We start from the raw sequence: 21,737 nt of genomic DNA, 5'->3' as shown, positions 1-21,737 counted from the left end.
CGTTAGCGTTTCTAAATCTCATAGACGCTGTTGTTTTCTGGTCCTAGCGAATACTTCTTAATATCTAATACATTTACCCACTTTTTCTGGGAAAAGGGAAGTTGTCTATGGCTTCCTCAATGTCACTTTCTTTCGACTTTTGAAGGTTCATTTGTTGACTTCCTGTTTGGTGGCTCTTCCTTCCCCAGTCTTTAAGCAATGCTTTCTAATCTTGGCGCAGTCCCCACACTGCTCACTCTGCCCCAGAAATCTTATGCATTTCAGGAAATTTGGGAGGACAAATTTGCATTGTAGTAACTGGTTTGTGTGTAGTTCACTTTAGGATAACAACTCTCATGAAAACAAACTTCTTGTCTTTATTATTCCAGTCCATGGAGATTTCTTTTTCTTGCCTATGATCCTATGGGCATGAGAATGAGGGCACTATCTTTTGTTCTTGGAAAGAAAGAAATGTGTTCTTACATTGATGTTCATGGTTTATTCCAAAACTGTGAATGATTAGTTTGCTAATGTCTCAGTGTCTTTATCATTGACATCATATGCTAACAGACAAAATAAAATGAAAGAAAATGGTTTCCTTTAGTTATTGAAGTAATCATGTTGTATTAAGTCAACAAAGTCTATAGAATAGGAAGGTCTGTGTTGTCTAGTTTGTCAGACTTCCTATTCTAGCCATACATTCATTTGTGGCTGCATTAAGAAGGCTATGCAGAAAAAAAGCATGGGTGTTGAAAAGAGGCTGGGGAGATTGAAACCAAGGACGTAGCATTTCTTAGGGAAATGAGATCATTTACTTTCACCCAATATATAGGGTGTAGACACTAAAAGCAATTGATTGCAAACCGGATCATTTGAAGTTGAAGGAGCAGGAAAGACTTAAAGCACCGGCTTCCACTTGACTTGTCCCATCTACCTAGAGTAAGCAGAAAGGAGAGAGGAATGCTCAAAGTGATCGGTTCTATAAGCTAAGTATTGTAGCTATGAAATATAATTAATAAGCTCATTGAAAAGTGGGTAGGTTGAGGCCACAGATATGTGAGCTGAAGCCTGGAGAGATTTTTGCGGAGACCTATAAATGTCAGGATCAGTGTTTGAGACTGTGTTCAATAAGTGAGAAGAGCAAGGCCTGATAAAAGCAGCATTTTATCTGTCAGCATGTGCAGGATAAATTAGAACGTCAAAACACTTGGGTCCAGCTTCCGGCTAAGATACTGTTGGAACAATAAAAGACTGAAGTACCAGAGGTTCAGATGAGAGCCACAGTATAAAAATGTACAGAAATAAAGGGATATTGGATTTAAAATAGTGAAGATGTTTGTATGACTTCATGACAGAAAACAGAATGGGTAGTAGAAATAAGAATTAAAGTTGAACCTTGTACTCCCTAACTCCAATATTTTCAACTTCATATTACTTATGTTGGTGGAAACTTTTAATTCTGAATGCAGAGCTAATTTGGAAGGCTATAATTTGTATAATTTATATAGTATAGTCACCAAGTACAAAGTGCCTAATCTAAGGTTGAAAGGGATATGTAACTGTAAAGGTGACATAAATGGTAGGTGGTTATTTGATCAACATTTCATAAAATGGTTTGGTGTACTATAGAAATCTTCACATCTCTCGTAGATATCATATGTATTTATATTAAAATATGGTAATAATATTTTCCAATAATATATTTCCTTTTTTCTCCAGCCTACACACATTCCAAGGTTCTTTAGTTATTTCTTTTAGTCTAAAGAATCTAGATTAAAATTAATATTTCTATAACTTAGTACTTTAGATTAGCATTTCATTCTTTACATTAGATATCAATTATATGAATTAAAATATAGCCACTACTATTGAACACGGTGCTGGAACTCTAAAAATAGATATATTTATTTTATGCCATTTATCAAATTATTTGCCTAAACTATGGACTGTCAACCAAATCCAGCCCACAACCTGTTTCTTTGTAGTTAGCATTTTATTGGAATACAGTCATGCCCATTTTTATGCAATATCTATGGCTGCTTTCAAGATATGTGGCAAAGTTGAGTAGCTACAAGAAACAATATATTTCAGAAAACAAAAATCATTTACTATCTCAGATTTACAGAAAAATAATTTGTCCCAATGTAAATGAGAAGCAAATCACTGATGTAGTCTCAACTTCTATTAGTACTACAATCATTAGCATCAGATAGTTCTATCTTGTCCTTAGCTCAAATTTCTGAATTATGGCCATCAGTGAAGAAATCCATTTAATGTTACAAGAAAGAAAGACTCCAAAATCTATTATACTAATAAAATACCTCCCTTTAGAATTGAATAGCAGTATTCTTTGGGAAATATGAGAATACAGTGGTGGCTTTCTGAACTCCAACAGTAAAGTTTTAAAGGGAAAAATAAATAAATATAAGACTTGAAAATTCAGAGAATGTGGAAGAAAAGAACCAGAAACAGTTCTAGGTTTTTGCAATTCTTCTCTCTAATGAGGAATCATATCACAGCTAGGTGTTAATTTCTGGCTTATCCATGATGTGTTGCATAGAGAATAGCAAAAGTGTTTGTTTTGTGTAATAAATAAGCACATCACAGCATATCACTTGCAAGGTCCTGTTATGGTTCAGTTTTTCTCAGAAGACACGAGCTTTTGCATCACTAGAAAACTATAACAGATTATATTAATAGATTCTTTCCTATACCCCATGGCAGCTTTGGACAGAAACTTTCTTTAAACATAATATGTGCTCCTATAGAAATCTAATAGTCTTTTGTAAAATAAATACACAATCAGTGGTGTGCTGTGGTTACTATAACAATAAACCACAAGTTCAAAGTGCTAAGCAGCCCTTTGTGAACAGATCTGACCCTGAATACCTACCCAAGTTTTCATCTCATGACTCGATTACATTGGGAGTAGAGCCCCAATCTATGAAGTTTTGAGAAACACAGCTCAGGCCATATCATCAACACCTTAAACTTCCTATCACGACACAATGGTCTACAAGTCTATTAAACTGAACTTTGTCAAAAAACTGTATAAACAGGGTAACACCAGTCTCTAAAGCCAATTCCTGAACAGTATTCAATATAATAATGGTTGCATACACAAGCATTTGTTAAATACATGCCACACAACTCATGTTGCTTCATGTTATTTGCCAGTTGAGAGAATAAAAAATCTAGATAATTTCATATAGTATGAAATATTCTAAAACATACATGATTTGAGTTTCAAGGCAAATTAGCAGTGCATATATTATTATTGGATAAGCACAGCAATGTCAGAAAATTTGGAGGAAAATATCAGAGATAACTATTTCCATACACCACTGAAAGAGGAAATTACATTTAAACACAGGAAGACTTAAGAAAAGAGTATGATAGAAAATCTATACACTTAAGGGTAGAGTATTGGTTGGTTTCTCTGGTGCTTCTCCAAATGTATTTGAGGCAGACAGACATGCCTCAGGGACTGGAAGAGCAGGAGAGAAAGAATGGATTATTTTTTCAATTAAAATCTAAAACAAAAAAAAAATCAACAGAAGTAGTGAATTAGCTAATGGCTTAAAATCAATAAAGAAAGAAAGGAAAGAGATTTGAAAGAAATGATCAACAAGATTTGGTGGTGTTGAAATTTCGATTCATACTTCTCGAGTCATTTTTTACGTAAAAATGACATAGAGCTGCAGCCTGCGCTGTCTGCCCCTGTGTTCACCCTCCTGCTCTCCGGATGCTGTTTACAAGATGAAGTCACTGCTTTACCAGGTGAATACATTGTTAAATCACAGTCATACTTAAGGGTAAAGTTATCTTACTGGCCTTGCATTAGAAATAAAACATGGAGCTCATAACTATGATAATTTTGGGCAGCCCACACTCATGCCTTCTTCTCCTGACTGCATGACAAATCCTCAAATTTCTCCACCAATTAATTCCAAAGTCCTCACATCCCTCAGATCAACCAGCACTAGCTCTTAGCCAGCATGTAGCCAGTGTCTACACAGGCACCAAAGTTTTTAGATTTGTAGTTCTCCATGTCTTGTTTCACCAGCCATCAGAGCGGACATGGTGGCCCAGGTTACAGTGAGATTATGTGGCATCCAAAGTGAGAAGATCACACAACGGCTGATTGGCTGTCTGCATCCAATCTAGACTGACCAAGGGCCTATAGATAATAATCAGTGTCTAGGAAACAAAGTTATGGGATAATAGAAAAGATCAAAGGTCCCTCTCAGACTGGAAGCCTCTCTTCAAAACCATCAGAGAGATTAGTCTTTGGAGACCAATGGATTCTACAAAACCAGAGAGTTTGAGGAACATTAAGGATTACTGTTCCTTATGGTTGGACGATCTCAGTAGAGTACTGGTATACCTACCTGGTAGACATACATTAGGTCAAGGGACTGGACCAGGCTGAAGGCTAAGTCTTCTTACCCCTACTGGGGCTGAGAGGATTTCTTAGTGCCTGGACATCAGCAGCACTATGCAAACATCTAAAATATGACCTCCTGTAGGGTCATGATGGCAGCACAGTGTCTGAGTCAGCGAAACCACAGATCAAAGGTACAGAGACTGGAGAAGCAGGGCACCTCTGGAGAAGAAGAAGCCAAAAAAGTTCAAAGGTCAATGAACATTAAAAAAATACTAGTAATGACCTGTTTCAGGCTGTTTTCTTATTTTTTTTCTCAACAGTTGTTCTAAGGAAAAGGAGCAGCTTCTGTTATTCAAATATCAGTATGAAATTCTGGGTTTTGTTATTTATTATACATTAGTGAAAGAGCATGGTACAAAAGTCATAAAAATTAGATATAAATCTTTCATACAAATAATTTCAAAGTATTTTTAGTTCAATATCCATATTGATCCCAACGCTATCTCCTGTCAGAGATACTTTATGTAATCATAATTAAATCTAAATAATTTGTGGAATGTGAGATAAAAATATTTAACTGCACAACATGTTGCTTTTTATGAAGAAATGTGCTTAAATCTTGAATTTCAATGTGTTGAGCCCTATCCTTTGCCTATGACTCTTGTCCATTTTATTCTTTTTTTAAAAACAATGTTTTTAGAGGTATTATTAAAGTTAAGATCAGATCAAATATCTGAGTCAGTTTATTTCAGCAACACATATTACTATGTTCATTTAAAACAGAAAATAACTAAGTAAAAAAAGAGGGAGTGTTAGAGTGTTTTTTTCTTTTTTATTGATTTTTATTGAGCTCTACATTTTCTCTGTTCCCCTCCTTCCCTCTCCACTCCCCTTAAATCCTCTCCTAAGGTCCCCATGCTCCCAATTTATTCAGGAGATTTTGTCTTTTTCTACTCCCTATGTAGATTAGATCCATGCATGCCTCTCTTAGGGTCCTCACTGTTGTCTAAGTTCTCTGGGATTGTGATTTGTGGGCTGGTTTTCTTTGCTTTGTGTTTAAGAACCAGTTATGAGTGAGTTTTAAAACCTTCTCTGGACTGATTGTATTTATTGATTGTTTCCTAAGTTTTCTACTTTTCACTTTTATAACTGTTATTCAAAGCTTTGATAATGATTTCCATTTTCAAGTGCTTTCTCCTGATAGTCTATGAATCTCAACATCTTAGTTGCCTTGGACATTCTGATTCACTCTTATATCCCTTAAAGACCGTTGTTATCAACTGTTTACCAGTATTTGCCATTTTTCAAATAGCTGCTCATAAAATACACATGGCACCATCCCGTGACCATGCTTGCTCCTGGATATTCCACACATGGCCATGCCATTAACTAAACCTCCCAAAATCTCCTCTCCAAACTAGCTGAACTAGATCTGAGCTGCTCTTTTGGGAGATGACATTTTATTCTAGTAAGAGGGGTGGATGTTTTCACACACATTATCTGCATCAATGACATAGGGATTGTTGGAAACTATTTAGGAGTACTTTTTTTTAAAAAAAAGAAGTGGTTTCTTTTTCCATTCTGACAGGCTTGTGTTCACAAATTGTAATTAGAAAGTATAATTTAGCAACTATGTTAGTGAAAATCTCTTTGCTACAAAGAAAGACCAGGATCATTATATCTACCTGGGAAACAACTGGGAAGCTCTTGCATTATTTATAGGCTGGATCTAAGCACAATTAGGTCTCTTGGTAACAAGCTCTTATTCATGCTAAGCCTTTTCTGTTTCATTTTTTATATTGTTTCATTCCCATTGTTGCATTTGTACATAAAACTATGAGAAAATAACTCATGCACTCAACTTAGCAGCTGAGCATATGATGTCTGGATGTCACTATTGTGGTAGGACACAACACGTTTGTACCTAACTCAATGTTATAAATAAGGTTTCACAGCCTCTTGACCTCTTTGTTACACATAATTCAGCAGTTTTCATTACATCAAGATGTAGCTTCTGCTTCCTGTAATGAACTGTATGCACATTTTAGATTTAGCAATTTCTTTCACTCTGATTAGTTAAGCAAAAAGACAGCACGGGCTTATACTGCAGAGTAATACACAGTCTAGTTGAATTCCCCACTTTAGTGCAACCAGAATAACAGGGGAGTTTCTACCTCTTCAAGAAAATGAAGGTGAGTAGGGACGTTTTTGGTGTTGTTAGATTTGCAGACTCCAAGTTCTGTCAGTAACTTCAATTTGATACTCATATAAACGTGTACCCATCTCCAACTGCTAACAGTGCTACCTCTGTTTCCTCTCATTCCTTGAGTCTTTAATATTTTTCTATTTAAAACACAGTTTCTGTGGCTGATGGCTCATCAGTTAGGAACATGGGCTGCAGGTGCTTTTGTTTGTTTTTTGTTTTGTTTTTTGTTGTTGTTGTTGTTGTTTCTGAGACAGGGTCTTCCTGTGTTTCCCTGAGTATCCTGGAACTCACTATGTAAACAAAGTTGGCCTTTAGTTCACAATGATGTACCTGCTTCTGTCTCCTGAGTACTGTGATTAAAATTGTGTGTACCGTGCCTTCCTAGCTTCTAGCACTTTTGTAGAAGACCTTGGTTAAATTCCCAACATTTATATCAGACCCACTCTAGCTCCAAGGGATCCAGTACCCTCTTATGGACTCTGTGGGCAGCTGCTCTGGTGTTTGCACACTTCTACATGGAAGCACACATCATGTAACTTAAAATAAATATAAAACGTAGTTCAGAGAGGGTCACACAAAAATATTCTGAAATTAGTTATTCAGTTTATTAGACTTTGACCCTTAAATTTGGAAGATGTTTTAAAAACACACAAAAGTGGGGAGACCAGAATGAGTATTCACAGTGTGGCTATCATTTATTCAGCATAATAGGTTTTAGATATGTTACTATCTTGGTCCCCTGTCATTCCCAGAACACTGCAAAATAATTTTCCTGGAGTATTTAAAGCAACACCTAGATAAGATACTTATTCCATGTATACATTTTATTCTTTTCTAATATGATATGATATGATAAATGATACAATTACTTCAAATATAATTAATAATAATTTAATGTTGTCTAATATTTAGGCCATATCTAATTTCCCCTATGATCTCAAAAATGTCTACATACCCAGGCTAGGGAGATGGCTCAGATGTAAGACACTGTCCACACAAGCACAGGACCTGAATGTTCATATCCATAACCCATGTAAGCTGAATATAACACCACATGCTGTAATTCCAAGGCAGCAGCACCGAGAGGGGAGACAGAAATGAGAGAACCTCTGGAAGGTTATGGGTCAGGTAGGCCAATCCACACATCTGTGAAAACCAGAAGCCTGCCTTGTCTTCAAGCAAAAGGAATGTAAGCATCACTCTGAGGGCACTTTCTGGATGCTACACATGCACGGTGACATGTGCATGCCTGTATTCACAGACATAAGCATTCTCATGGGAGCACACAGAGACATGTAAACACACACACACAACATCTGCACACATCCTGTACACTCATAAAAATGATTACACACTGTTTTTTTCAAATTTGTCTTCCTACGGTCTGCAAATTTTCTTTGATAAGTATATCCTTATGAATTACCTTGATCTAATCCTACTTTGAGTTTTTTTTCTTATAGCTCTTATTTGCTGAAGAAATTGAATTTTTTATTTACTTTTATAATATTTTATAATTTCATATTATCTGAATCTTGATGCTTGCCTAAGGTTATTCATCTTTAGTCCATAGTTATTCATACTTATGTCTCTCATGCTTTTATACAGCTAGAGTCATTTAATTTTACAACACATAAATCTTGCTGTGATATCTATATCTTTATATTTCATAAGTGAAGCAAATGAATATAGTCAACATACTGCAAGGTGGGTTTTTTCCCTTTAAAATAATTATTTTGATAGCTGCTAATCTCACCAAGAAGATTTTGTGATCCACTATTCATAGGATAGCATTATTTTGACCCATCTTCCTAATAAGGCCTCAACACAAAGGAGAATCTACATAATCATTATACATGAAGACCGATGCAAATACAAGCACAATTGCTTGGGTTTGTGTAGCTTGCTGAAATGCCAGCAAACCAAATTGGTATGCTCCACTTATGCTCCAATTAAAACCGCCCTATTTTCAAGGGCTCACAAATGATTTTTAAGATTTACAAAGTTGAGAGACCAGATGGTTCCCTTTCCAAACATTTATATTTTTCCTCACCCAGTTGCAGGAAGTTCACTTTAGATTGCATTTCTATGTTTGAATTGTTGTGTTTCCTCTAAGTTAGAATACAAACAGACTAAGATGTATGATAAATTTTCAATATATTGTACAAACGGTGTTCTTGCTCTTGTTTGGATAGCATGGTATGATTCATTCCAAAAGCACACTGTTGAAAATCCCAGATAAGGGAAGTAGAGTGCTGGGCAGATTTCTGAAAACAGCTATGAAAATTTTACACATTTATTTTCCACTTCAGCTAACTGAAGCACTAACAAAATTTTATGCCAGGCCTGAGTATGAGGAAATAAACATTAGATTTTTGTAAATTGTATATTTATCAACAGTGTTAATTTATTTATATAATTATGTTGGTAGTGAAGTCATTTTTATTTTCCTTTTGACACCACAATGTGATGATACATGGAGTAATTCTGAAATAAGACTTGAGAGAGAGAGAGAGAGAGAGAGAGAGAGAGAGAGAGAGAGAGAGATTGAGATCCTCATGGAGAACCCAAGGCAACTTTACTTTCTCCAAAGATTTATATTTAAGTCTCTGTTTCAGAGAGAAATGTTCATTTCATTTTGAAGACCACTAACTTTATTTTTAGAATCCTTAATTTTAGTTACAAATACTACAGAAGAATTCTAATATGGTCACACATCTAATATTCCTAATTAACCATTCTTGGAGGTTCTACATATCCTAGGTAGTAAAATGTCAAATATTTTCATTTCTCAAATCTTTCTTTAGAGTATCTCTGGGGCAACTTTGCCAATAAACTATAGCAACTTGCTGTATTTATGGTGTGTAAGTGGTTGATCCCATCTGCAAATGGCGGGAATAAAGAGAAGTGGGAAGTCCCATCAGAACATTCCACCTCTATGGTGCTACAGAAGACTTCCCTTCAAAATAAATGGATGCTCACACTGAGCCATGCCTGGACAAGCCCCATAAAACTTTCTTGAGAGAACAATAACTTGTTTAGAGTCCCAGATCTTCTCACCAGTTTTTTCCAAAGCTTGACATAGTGCAAGGGTTACTGAGTACCAGAGAAGCTTCTATCTTACCCACTCGTCTGTCCAGAACTCTTGTGCCTTGAACACTGAACAACTTTGAAAAGTGTTTCTTTCTTTTTTTATCAAGATTTTTAAAAATTGTTTTTATTGAGCTATGCATTTTTCTCTGATACCTTCTTGCCTATTCTCTCCCCTTCTCCTCTTTTCCATGATCCCAATGCTCCCAATTTACTCAGGAGATCTTATCTTATTTTTACTTCCCATGGAGATTAGATTCATGTATGTCTCTCTTAGTGTCCTCTTTGTTGTCTAGGTTCTGTGGGATTGTGAATTGTAGGCTGTTTTTTTTTTTTTTGCTTTATGAATGAGTGAGTACTTATGATATTTGTCTTTCTGGGTATGGGTTACCTCACTCAATATGATGTTTTCTAGATCCATCCATTTGCTCACAAATTTCAAGATGTCATTTTCGGCTATGTATACTCCATTCTGTAAATGTACCACATCTTCCTTGTCCATTCTTTGGTTCAAAGACATTTAGATTGTTTCCAAATTCTGGCTAGGACAAATAATGCAGTTTTGAACATAGCTGAGCACACGTCCTTGTGGTAAGATTGAGCATTCTTGGGTATATACCCAAAAGTCTTGAAGTAGGTTGTTTCCTAATTTTCTGAGAAATTGCCAAGCTGATATCCAAAGCTTTACCAGCTTGCACTCCCACCAGCAATGCAGGAGTGTTCCCTTTACCCCACATCCTCTCCAGGTTAAGTTGTCATCAGTGTTTTTGATCTTGGCCATTCTTACAGGTATAAGGTGAAATCACAGAGTTGTTTTGATTTGCATTTCTCTAATGACTAAGGATGTTGAACATTTCCTTTAGTGTCTTTAAGGCATATTAGTTTATCACGAATTTTTTGAATATACTCTTTTCTCATATCAAATAGCTATCCCTGTTCCCACTCCCTCCCCTCCTCCAATTTCCCCATCTTCCTCCAACCCTGCTCCCTTACCCATTCCTTAGAAAGGGTAAAAGTTCTCATGGGGAGTCAACAAAGTCTGACACTTCACTTTGAAGCATGAACAAGGTCCTTCCCCTGGATTGAGCAAGGTTCTTATTTCTTGATGACAGTAAAGTCACATCTTGGATAAATCCAAGAATCAAAGTGTTAAATAGTTTTCCAGATGCATCTGCTACAGGCAATACTACATTATCTCCTAGAGCAGTAGCTTCCATCCAGACAGCAAATTGATATCATCAGATGTGCAATAGAATTGAATATTCAGGACCATGTCCTTAGCCAATGAAATAAAAACATTAGAGTTTAGTTAGAAAGCTATATTTGAAAAGCTAACCAGTTTATTTCACTTTTCAGCCTGACACAACCAGTACCTTAGACTTCTGTGATAAACACAGAACCATGCCAGCCTCCCCAAAAGCGGTGAGAGTGACCTTTTGTCATCACCTGGTTTTCATAATGCCCACCATTCCAAGCATTATGACTTCCCAATTCAAAAACCTCTGTTCTCTTTATATGAATTGGCTCTACAAAACTAGAGTGTACAAATGAGACTCTATTCAATGCTTAAAAGTCCTGGAACTGCTCCTGCAGACCAAAATAATCTTTCATGGATTTGTTCCACATGGTGCTTACCTTGCAGAGAGCATCTTTCCTTTCTCCAACTGTCGACTACCTCTCTTTGAAGCCCATTGTACAATGTGCACTGGTTCTTTATGTCTCAGCTCACAGGTACAGAGGATATGACCTAATCTGGGGAGCCGTGTGTCCCAGCTGGAATTCAGGCCAACCTAATAGATTCTTTCCTTAATTTTCTGATGATGTGATCCTGAGCAAGCTAGGCAGCAGGGACATAGACCTCCACCATAGACCTGAAAGGGCCATATAAGCCAGTGTGAATGAGGCCATTTAAGATAATTTAATGAAGATTTCAATTCAGGATAAAAATTTAATATTTCTTTGGCTTCCTTGGTAAATAAATGAATTATTTTTATAATCTATAGAGTAAAATGGTAAAGAGAAAGGAAACTGTATCATTTTATCTTTTTCCTTAAGGTCAGTTCCATAAAATGCATACTGTCTATCCGTGTTTCATGTCTAATAAAACTGCTTCTTGCTTTAAATAAACCACTGAAACAATATCTTGGAAGGAATCACTATGTGAATAAAAATTGTTTGATCATCGCTAAAGTCCTTATGTCGTCATGAGAATTCTACTGGTGACATGATACCTTAAGCTTATTAAAAGTTCCCAAATCTAGTTTTAAATTCAGAGTTAATATTTCTGTGATATGATAAACTTGAGATCAGAAGTCATGCAGGGCTTTGATACTTCCTATCAGTCACTCAGGAGACACCCCAGTACATGCTCATTGTTGAGGACAATGGTGCTTTCTGTGCTAAAATGACTGTAAGATACGTACATAAGCATGCTCCTCCACCTCAGTTTCCTAAGAAATGGCTCTTCACTGAGACGTTTGTATAGAGAAATTTTAGATTGTTTAATTTCCTAAACAACACTGGAGACACGTGATATGCTTCTAGCACCGTGGCAAATATTCCATGGTCAACACAAATGAGATTCATTTTCAAGAGTTTTTGGTAAAATTAATTTCTAAACCAAACCCACGTGCAAAATTGATTAATATCATTCTTAGAATCTAGCAAAATTTGTGAAATGCCAGTGTGTGTGTGTGTGTGTGTGTGTGTGTGTGTGTGTTACGGTATGTTTTCCTGTTACAAAACAGCCAATGAAGTCTATATGTTATTTTAAGGATATACAAGGGTTGGGGAGATGCTTTAGTGAGTGAAGTGTATACGACATAAGCGTGAGGAAATTAGTGTGATTCACAGCACCCACAAAGCAGGATGCAGTTGAGCATGACTATCATCCAGTGCTAGGAGGCAAATGCCAGAGGATTCTTAGGGTTTGTAGCCCAGCCAGACAATGGTTGACCTGCAGGTTCTGTGAAAGACCCTGTATCAAAAATAAGCAGAGAGAGGTAGAAAAAGGCACTCAGTGTTCAACTCTGACTTCCTAATGTACTCACAGCACACCACTCGCACACAAACTTTTATGTCTACTGTGATTCTTGGAAATACTCTAACAACATTTCTCCTGTAATCTGGGAACCAGAAGAGGATTCCTCACTTTGTGAAAATGCTTTTAATTTCTAAATTATAGAGTAATTAGACACATGCTTTTCTTTTAGCCATTACTTGTCGAAAGCAAGATGGAGGACAGGCTAGTATCCAGGAGTGCCTCCAGCATGCAGGCCCTGTGCCAGCCCTAACACAGGCTTGCCAGATTCCTTGCCAAGACGACTGTCAATTTACCAGCTGGTCCAAGTTTTCCTCATGCAATGGAGACTGCGGTGCCGTTAGGACCAGAAAGCGTGCTATTGTTGGTAAGAATAACTGGGATGCTAAAGGAAACTCTCAGCATGACAAAAATACACGGAAATTCAAACCAAGAGCATTCTGACAATATTCTTGAAAACTCTTATTGTTGCTGTAGTTATACTGAGTATTTCAGTATATTGAGGTGTGTACTTTAATGAAAGGTAATAATGATAAAAGCTTATTATTTTAGAAGAAAGAATAGGCAACTAAGTTCTCTATGAAGCAAAAAATAAAGCAAAACATTATTGTTGTTGTTTAAACATGCATCATTAGTGCATTGTCCAGAAAGTTTGAAGTGGCTAGAACAGGGAGTAGAGGCTACCCCTTTACCATCTCAGCCTGTTCTCAGGACCACAAATTTAGTGAGTAGTTTATCTCCTATGATCAGAAATGTGACATTAATTCTACGTCTGAATGCTACATTTAAATATAGTCACAATGGTTTTAAAACGTGGAAAAAGCAATGACATAGCTCGCAATTCAGAACACATAGCACTACACTGAAGCTGAATGCATCTGAATATACTGTCAGGGGCAAATAAGAAAAAAGAAGCCAAAAATGTTAACTGTTTAGAGATGTCAAATTATAAAATGAACCAAAGACTGAAGACCCTGGAAAACTGCATTTATAAATCGTATATATGTATATGTATATATACCACACATACATAAAGCTATATGTGTGTATACATATATAACACACATATAAACCATATATGTGTATATATACCGCACATATAAGTTATATATGTGTATGTTTATAGGTACATATCCCACATATAAAACTATATTGTATATATATCACATATATAAACAATATATGCATATATAAACCATGTATACTATATATGCCACATATATACATATATAAACCATATATGTGTATACACCACATATATAAATCATATATAGCTATATATATATCAGTGTGTGTAATTTAGAATTAAATATGTGATTAAATCTCATAATGCACTTAAAGAATATATATGTGACAGAGTTATACTTACATATCATGGGCATTTCATATGATATGACTAGCAGAATTAAATATATAATTTTAAAATGCACATATAACTTATATAACCCCTGTAACTCTGCTACCTCTATGTAGTCATCAAAGGAGAATGCAGTGCAGTGAGTTGTCTATCTCTCTGCCGCTCGTATTTTTGCATATATTAAAAAGAAGAGGCTTATGCAAATGCCACAAACTCCCGAGTCAGAACAAACAAGAGGATTTCAATCATTTCAAAGAGTGTGAAAATCAACCACAATCCTTTCTGCAGAGTGGACTATTTTTAAATGAAAAGCAAGAAAAGTTCCACTATGCAAAGTCCAAAGCACCCAATATCAGCAAAAATGTATTTAGAAAGCACTTAGAAATGAAAATTATCATTTATTTATAGGCTACTATTGAATGGAATCAAAAGCAGAACACGGAAGTATAAGAATGTGAAAAAATCTAAGGATGCTAGAAAATAATAATGCTATTTTCCAACATAATTCTCTTCTACAGGGAAAAGTAAAAAGAAGGAAAAATGCAAAAACTCCCACTTGTACCCTCTGATTGAAACTCAGTATTGTCCTTGTGATAAGTACAACGCGCAGCCTGTGGGAAACTGGTCGGACTGTATTTTACCGGAAGGGAAGGCTGAAGTGCTGTTGGGAATGAAGGTACAAGGAGACAGCAAGGAATGTGGCCAAGGATACCGTTACCAAGCGATGGCATGCTACGATCAAAATGGCAGGCTTGTGGAAACATCACGATGCAACAGCCACGGTAACCCAATGTTACTGCAGTTCTCACGTTGCTCTTTGGTAGTGGAGGTGTTACAGAGAGAAAAGGAAAGTTTGCACAAGTGTGTTCTAAATGGACGGCTGGGCACCACATAGTCCACCTTGTGTGCGTAGCAGGACACAAAGCAGCACAGTCTCGTGACTCAAAGCTGCTTGATGAGTCCCAAGTTGGCTAGAAGCGACATGATGAGGCTCACATTCTTAAAACGGAAGGCAAGAATAGCTGTAAAAAAAAAAAAAATTCCTTGGAATGTATTCCCTGTTCATTCAACAGACCCAGCAATCCCTAAGTGATCTGTGAACAGAAAGGGACTGAAAAGAGAAAAGGTTTGAATTCAAAGAGATTGATGTTTTAAATGAGGGAGAATTTTAAAGACCAAACTGGCAAACTTTGCACCCAGAATGTCGTTACAGTTATAGAGAGAAAAGACAAAACTCTCAAAGATCTGTCCACCTTCTGTTCATTGAGTTGAGACTAGGGTGGAAAACAGGCAAACAAAAATACTTCTAGAAAACTATGCCAGATTTTATTTTGTAATGTAAACTGCACAGACAATAATTAAGTTGCCAAAAACTTGTAAATAGTGGCTACTGGAGCCAGTGTGTACAATGAACCCTTGAGTTTTGATCTGAATGTAACAGTAGCAATATATCACCACTATTCCTTAACCCTAATAAATCTGTTGGGTTTTTTTTTGTAGAATGAAATCATTTTTCAGTATATTTGCTTGAGTCAGGGATGAAAGGTGTTTGCTCAAGTTAGGCAGTGATGTCCTACCTTGTTATAGAAACGACCCGGAAAGGATGAATTAAATCGCCAGGTGCAAGTACACAGCAGTTACCCTCCAACCTTGCAGAAGTAGCTTCTGCGATTGAAATAAGGCTGGTCCAGTTTTATTATAAGGTCCAGAAGAAAATGTAAGCTAATAGTACCGTCTCGCGTTTATAAATCTTCAAAGTGCTATCGTGCTGACGTAATTCTTGGAGTCCCTTAAGCCTTTCCCAGCAAAGGAGCTTCTAAAACTCTTGCCCTTTATTTTAACTTTGTCTCACAGTTTTTATTTTTTAAATCCTGAAGAGTCCACACAGCAGAAGCTGTAGATATAAGTATTTCCAGATTAGTAAGATTACATTGCCAAACTGACGATCTCTCTGCATTTGAGCAACAGCTGTAAGCAAACAGGGTTTAAACTTTGAAAATATCTGTAAAAAAATATCACTTTGCCTCAAATAATGAATGCTTTACCAATTAGATTCCAAATATATTGGTACAGTTCCTATTTTGAGATGATAATATATGAAATGTTACATAGTTATTCAATATAAAACTGAAAATTATTGGAATTGGGTTTCTTTTGGAGGACAGGATACAAGTATTTGATCAAATTTAACTTCTTCAGTGTGCTGATTACTGAAATAATTTGAATATTACCTTGAACTTCCAGCATGGCTTTCATACAGTTTCTACTGTGGTCTACTAATTAAATGCACGAGAACTTTAATAATCATACTTTAGTGTTAGAAGAGAAACACTTGTAATTTTTGAGGTGCTGGAGATCAAAAATAGAAGTTTGGGCATACGAGGTAAGTATTTCACTGGAGCTGCACACATATCCAGTGCCTAGAAAATAATTCTTCAAAAATTATAAGACTATCACAATTTGCTAGCTAACAAGTCACATAATTAAAAGATTAAAAACAGAAATGTCATTGATATTAGCCAAAGGCAAACTTCTTACCTAGTGTGATCACGTCGAGGCATGGAGACTACAACTCTACACACCAGGGTAGGTACAGACAGCAACAAAAAATCTCAGGAGGAATGTGGAAGAATCTAAGAAAAACCCTTCGCCAAGATCACCATTCCATTTGAGTTCTTCAGTATCCCTGTCATTTCTAATGACAACAGTGTCTCTGACATCATCCTCACCTTCTGTGATCTCTTTTCATTTATAATAGGGATATAGCCAGTGAGGTGTCTTAACATTTGCTAACACTGATCAATTCTAAGCAGCAGCTAAGAAATTTCATTTCTGCTGACAGATTTCTGTTTTATCATTACGTGTCTGTGATGTGTGCAGTCAGTTCTGATAGTTTACGAAATGCCAGCATTGGCCACACCATTCTAGGCATACTCCATACCTTCTCACAGTCAAGTCAACCTTCTCTAAGGATGATGGAGGTGGAGTTCTTTGTAGCTTGGAGAGAAACTGTCTTCTTGCTTCAATTTAAGCATAAAGTTGACCCCTATGTGTATAAAGTACAATGATATTAATCTCTTACTTAATTCTCACTAGCCTTGGGGCAATTCTGTTTAATCACTCCTGTCCATCTTCTGTGACTTATGTTATCAGTAATTACAATGTTATGCAATTCGACTTTCCCCAGCTTAATTGTGTGTTCTTTTAGACTATTTCCCATGGGGTCACCTTTTTTAATTTCCTAAACTTAGGGCTTGGTTTTATTACCCCAGCATTGGCTTTCATATAATGATAGACTCTAGGCTGAGAAATGCTACAGTTATATCCCTACAATTAGATCTTATAAAATGGTTTCTGCTCAGTCCGTATAAACTTTTTGTCTTTTAATAAGATCAGATTTCAATGTGAAGGGTAGGGTTATATAAATTTCTATTCTTTCCATTATGAAATTTAAAACAATTATGCTAGTTAGCCCTAATTTTTTAAAAGAGTCTCAAGGATAACTTGGTTTATTATATATATATATGATTTTCATTCATCTGTAAGCGATAAAACTTTATTATGCAACTCTTAAACCAACCCAACATTATAAAATCACATTTGGTACTTCAAAGACATGTATCACCTTATAAATATACCATATATTTTATCAATTATGCTCATTACATGTGTTCTCATCTACTATCATGCATGAACACATTTTCTAGGACACTTGAGACATGGATATATTCTCAGGCTCTGGAGGAGTTGATACATGATAAATATTTGCAGAATATATGAATGAATGAAATACTAGAGAGAGTTTTCCAACATGAAAGGAGTTGGTTCCTGGTGTGCTTACAGTTGACCAGGACCACCATGACACTTTCTTTTTCTTACTACCTTCCCTGTGCAACACATTTCTGTTGGATCATTGAAAATTATTGTGACCTTTGGAACAAATAAGAGCTATATGTGCTGCAAAATGTCTATATGATTCTCATCAGATGCCCACGTTCCAATTTGCTCATGGAAAATCAAATTTTATGGGCGAATACGCTTTTAGCATTTGATTGTGGTATTTATGAATAAATAAGAAAACTCTTAAAATCATAAAAATAGCATAACTGTATATCTGTCAAAACTCTTCACAATATATCTGTCAAAGCCTTGACAGGAGAACATGATTTCGTCTCTGCTCAAGAAGGAAGAGAGCACTCCAAGTTATATGATGTTCTGTTTGCAAACAGAGCACAAATTGCCTTAAGCGTATTAGTCACAGGTTACTTGGAGAATTCAATAGTCATGACTAAATAACTCTCTAATCTTCCTTTGCCATGTGATGTCACGCTGACATTTCAGAGCCTACATGCTTTATAGATCACATAGTATACTTTCATTATTTTTTCTATTTGCTTTCTGTCACCTCAAAGATGAAGTTGTGCACAGTTTCTCTAACACCCCACTAGTGTGGTGTTTATTTCCTCCTAACCTTAATTTTGGAAAAGGGCAATTTGTATTAAATTATTCCTGCTTTCTCTCTTTGCCTACTATGCTAACAAATGATAAAAATCATAGAAGCGGTTACTCAGCATTGAGGGGTTGTAACAGTAGATTTTGCCCAGCACTTGGGAAGCAGGGGTAGGCGGATCTCTGTGAGTTCAAGGCCAGCCTGGTCTACAAGAGCTAGTTCCAGGACAGGAACCAAAAGCTACAAAGAAACCCTGTCTCGAAAATCCAAAAACAAACAAACAAAAAAAAAACCAGTAAATTTTGTAAGCACCTATAAGATTCACAGCATATCCATTCAAGTTTGATATTTTGCATAGATTCTAATCTGAGAAGTTGTGTTTTATGTTACATCTAACACTCAAAATGTTACTGATAAAAATAATCGTGAATGTGGATAGAATAGATTTTTCAGATAGGACATATGTCCATTCAGCACAAAGTAACTGAAATGTGTTTCATTTGTGTTAGGATTCTAGAGTGGGAGGATGTAGATTTGCTATTAAAAGTTGATTACAAGCAAAATTAAATAAGAAGCTGTTTTCTGTCATGGTTACTTGTAGCCCGGGAAGTGTGTATTTCACTATATAAAGCAGAAAAGGCGATGAAGAGAATTTTATAAACAAACTGGAATAGAGTTCTAATATTTCCAAAAAGTCTTCTCAGTTACTACAGTTTATTTAATGTCTAATCCAATTCAGAATTTTTAATTTATCATTTGAGATCACACATACCACTAGTATTGCCTTATACAGTTATCAAAAAAAATGAGTATTTTTCTGCTTTTCAAATGTGAAAAGAAGGCAGACTGTTTGCATCTGACTTTTCCTGAGTGAGCTAAATGGGCTCAAAGCTGAAGAACCAGAGAAATGGGTAATTGCTGTAGACACCTAACACAAAGAGAAAGTAATGGTGCAGGTACTGATTTAAGATAGATGTGTTCTCAGCTGCATACTTCCAGGTCTCCCTGTAGCCCCAACATGGAGGGGAGGAACCCCACCAGAGAGGTGAAGAGCAATAGACTTTGGGAATCCCCACAGCTACAGTTGAAAAACAGCTGTCCTTGCAGTTTAGTTTTGTGTGCTTGTTCCTCTGTCTTAGCTGAGGTTTCTATTGCTGTGATGAAACACCGTGACCAAAGCAACTTGGGGAGGAAAAGGTTTATTCAGCATACACATCTACAACATAGGTCATCATCAAAGGAAGTCAGGACAGGAACCTAGAGGCAGGAGCAGATTGAAAGCCATCAAGGAGTGTTGCTTACTGGCTCGCTTCCCTGGGCTTACTCAGCCTGCTTTCTTAGAGAACCCAGGCCCACCAGCTCTGGATAGAACCACCCGCAAAGGACTAGAGTCTCCCCCATGAATCACTAATTAAGAAAATGGCCTGCAGTCTTGCTTTCACAGACCAATCATATGGAGACATTTTCTCAGTCAAGATTCTCTCCTCTCTGATGACTCTAGCTTGTGTCCTGAAAATATAAAACTAGCCAGCACATCTTCACACTTCAACTTATTTTCCTGCTTAATAATATCATTCTTAAAATGGTTTCACAGAGTTCCCCAGGCTATGCTGTCCAGTGCAGTCTTCAGTATCTTCCATGTTTGTTTGGATTTGGTTTCTGGTTTTAGAATTAACAGATTGTATTCCTTAGATTATATTTTCAGCTGAGAACAATTGACTATGTTCAATAATAAACCAAGTGTAGAAAAATTATCTACTCATGGTTTCCACCACTGTATTTTAATCCTCTTCCTGTTAACCTTTGACCTCTCACAGCTTCTAATGTCAGTAAGGGAGCAAAGAAACCTCATATGAACTATATAAAGTGATAGTACAGAATGCCATCCAAATAGCTTTTTGATTAATTGATTGATTGTGTGTATGTGGTGGGAAGCATGTGCCACAATATTCATGAAAGTCAAAGGACAGCTTCTAGGAGTGAGTTATCTTCCTCATCATGTGGGCTTCATGAATAAAACTTAGGTCTTCAGGACTAGAGACAAGTAATCCCTGCTGCTGAGCCACCTCCCTGATCCCATGGAAGCGTTCTGATGTAAGTAGAGGATTATTCAGTGCTAACATAAGAAATCCCTCAGTTTTTCAAACAATGCTCAAGTTTTCTGAGAATGTGTATAAGTACATAGAAAATATGTGTACTTATCTAAAGCAAAAAGATAAAATCAAAATGGTATTTGTCATGAGTAGTTCACCATGATAATTAATTTGCCAATATTGATTCACAACTTTTATTCTAATATATGATCCTGGGCAGAACACTTAAATATTGGAATTTAGATAATATATGTTATAGTTTGGTTTTCTGTAAGCTATCAAATTACAAGTTTGGAATATATAATTTACAAAATAATGTTTTCTGGTTTTTCCAGTCCCTGATAAAAATCTAGTAAAATTACCCTGTTCTTGGTTGCAGTTATAAGCAGATAATTTATGCATATTAATTAGAAGATATTTTTGAAGTTTTTTTTAGACTAATCCTAATGTTTCAGGAGTCCCTGGACTTACTCATTCACGGAGGTGTAAATCACACAAACCAACACTTACTATGTGCTTTCAGAATGAATTATTTAATCATATACAATGCACCTTTCAGGAACATAATTTACTAATTGTGAAGGTTGTCAGCTTCTTTTTTTGTTGTTGTTCTTTTTTGTTGTTGTTGTTGTTGTTTCGAGACAGGGTTTCTCTGTGGTTTTGGAGCCTGTACTGGAACTAGCTCTTGTAGACCAGGCTGGTCTCGAATTCACAGAGATTCGCCTGCCTCTGCCTCCTGAGTGCTGGGATTAAAGGCGTGCGCCACCACCGCCCGGCTGTTGACAGCTTCTTTATCTGCATTTTCATAACTCAAATGAATGCAGTGATTGCATATGTCTCGGAGGCAGTATGTCCTGTGGTTGCCCCTTGAAATTTGCTAGGATTTTTTTTGTTTTTTCTAACTGAAGCAGTATGCAGAACATATAAAAGCTTCAGAAAACATATGATCAGAATTCTCAGCTTGATTTTCTTGAGTATCAGAATAGGTTTTGAATTGCTAAGGTTTTAACATCTTAAACATGAAGTCGTTTATTGTGCTTTAGACTTCCTCAGAAACCATCAATTGCTTTAAGTTGTCAGCAATTTATTTAGCCTTAAAATGCTTGAAATGTTCCATCTCCTGTGATTGTTTGATGTT

The 21,737-nt window shown here is 36.3% G+C and overlaps 1 protein-coding gene across 1 annotated transcript in view; it reads left to right on the top strand.

Annotated features, from left to right (window-relative positions):
- Thsd7a (thrombospondin type 1 domain containing 7A) overlaps window positions 1-21,737 on the top strand; it is a 365,115-nt gene that overhangs the window by 310,683 nt on the left and 32,695 nt on the right. The window contains exons 12-13 of the mRNA XM_075953378.1: window positions 12,872-13,066; window positions 14,575-14,838. Coding sequence (XP_075809493.1) covers window positions 12,872-13,066; window positions 14,575-14,838 — 459 coding nt within the window. The remainder of the gene's footprint in view (window positions 1-12,871; window positions 13,067-14,574; window positions 14,839-21,737) is intronic.

Source organism: Microtus pennsylvanicus, chromosome 19 (assembly GCF_037038515.1).
Source record: "Microtus pennsylvanicus isolate mMicPen1 chromosome 19, mMicPen1.hap1, whole genome shotgun sequence".
NCBI lineage: Eukaryota > Metazoa > Chordata > Mammalia > Rodentia > Cricetidae > Microtus > Microtus pennsylvanicus.
Note: the sequence above shows the minus strand (reverse complement) of the source record. Positions and strands in the feature narration are given on the sequence as shown.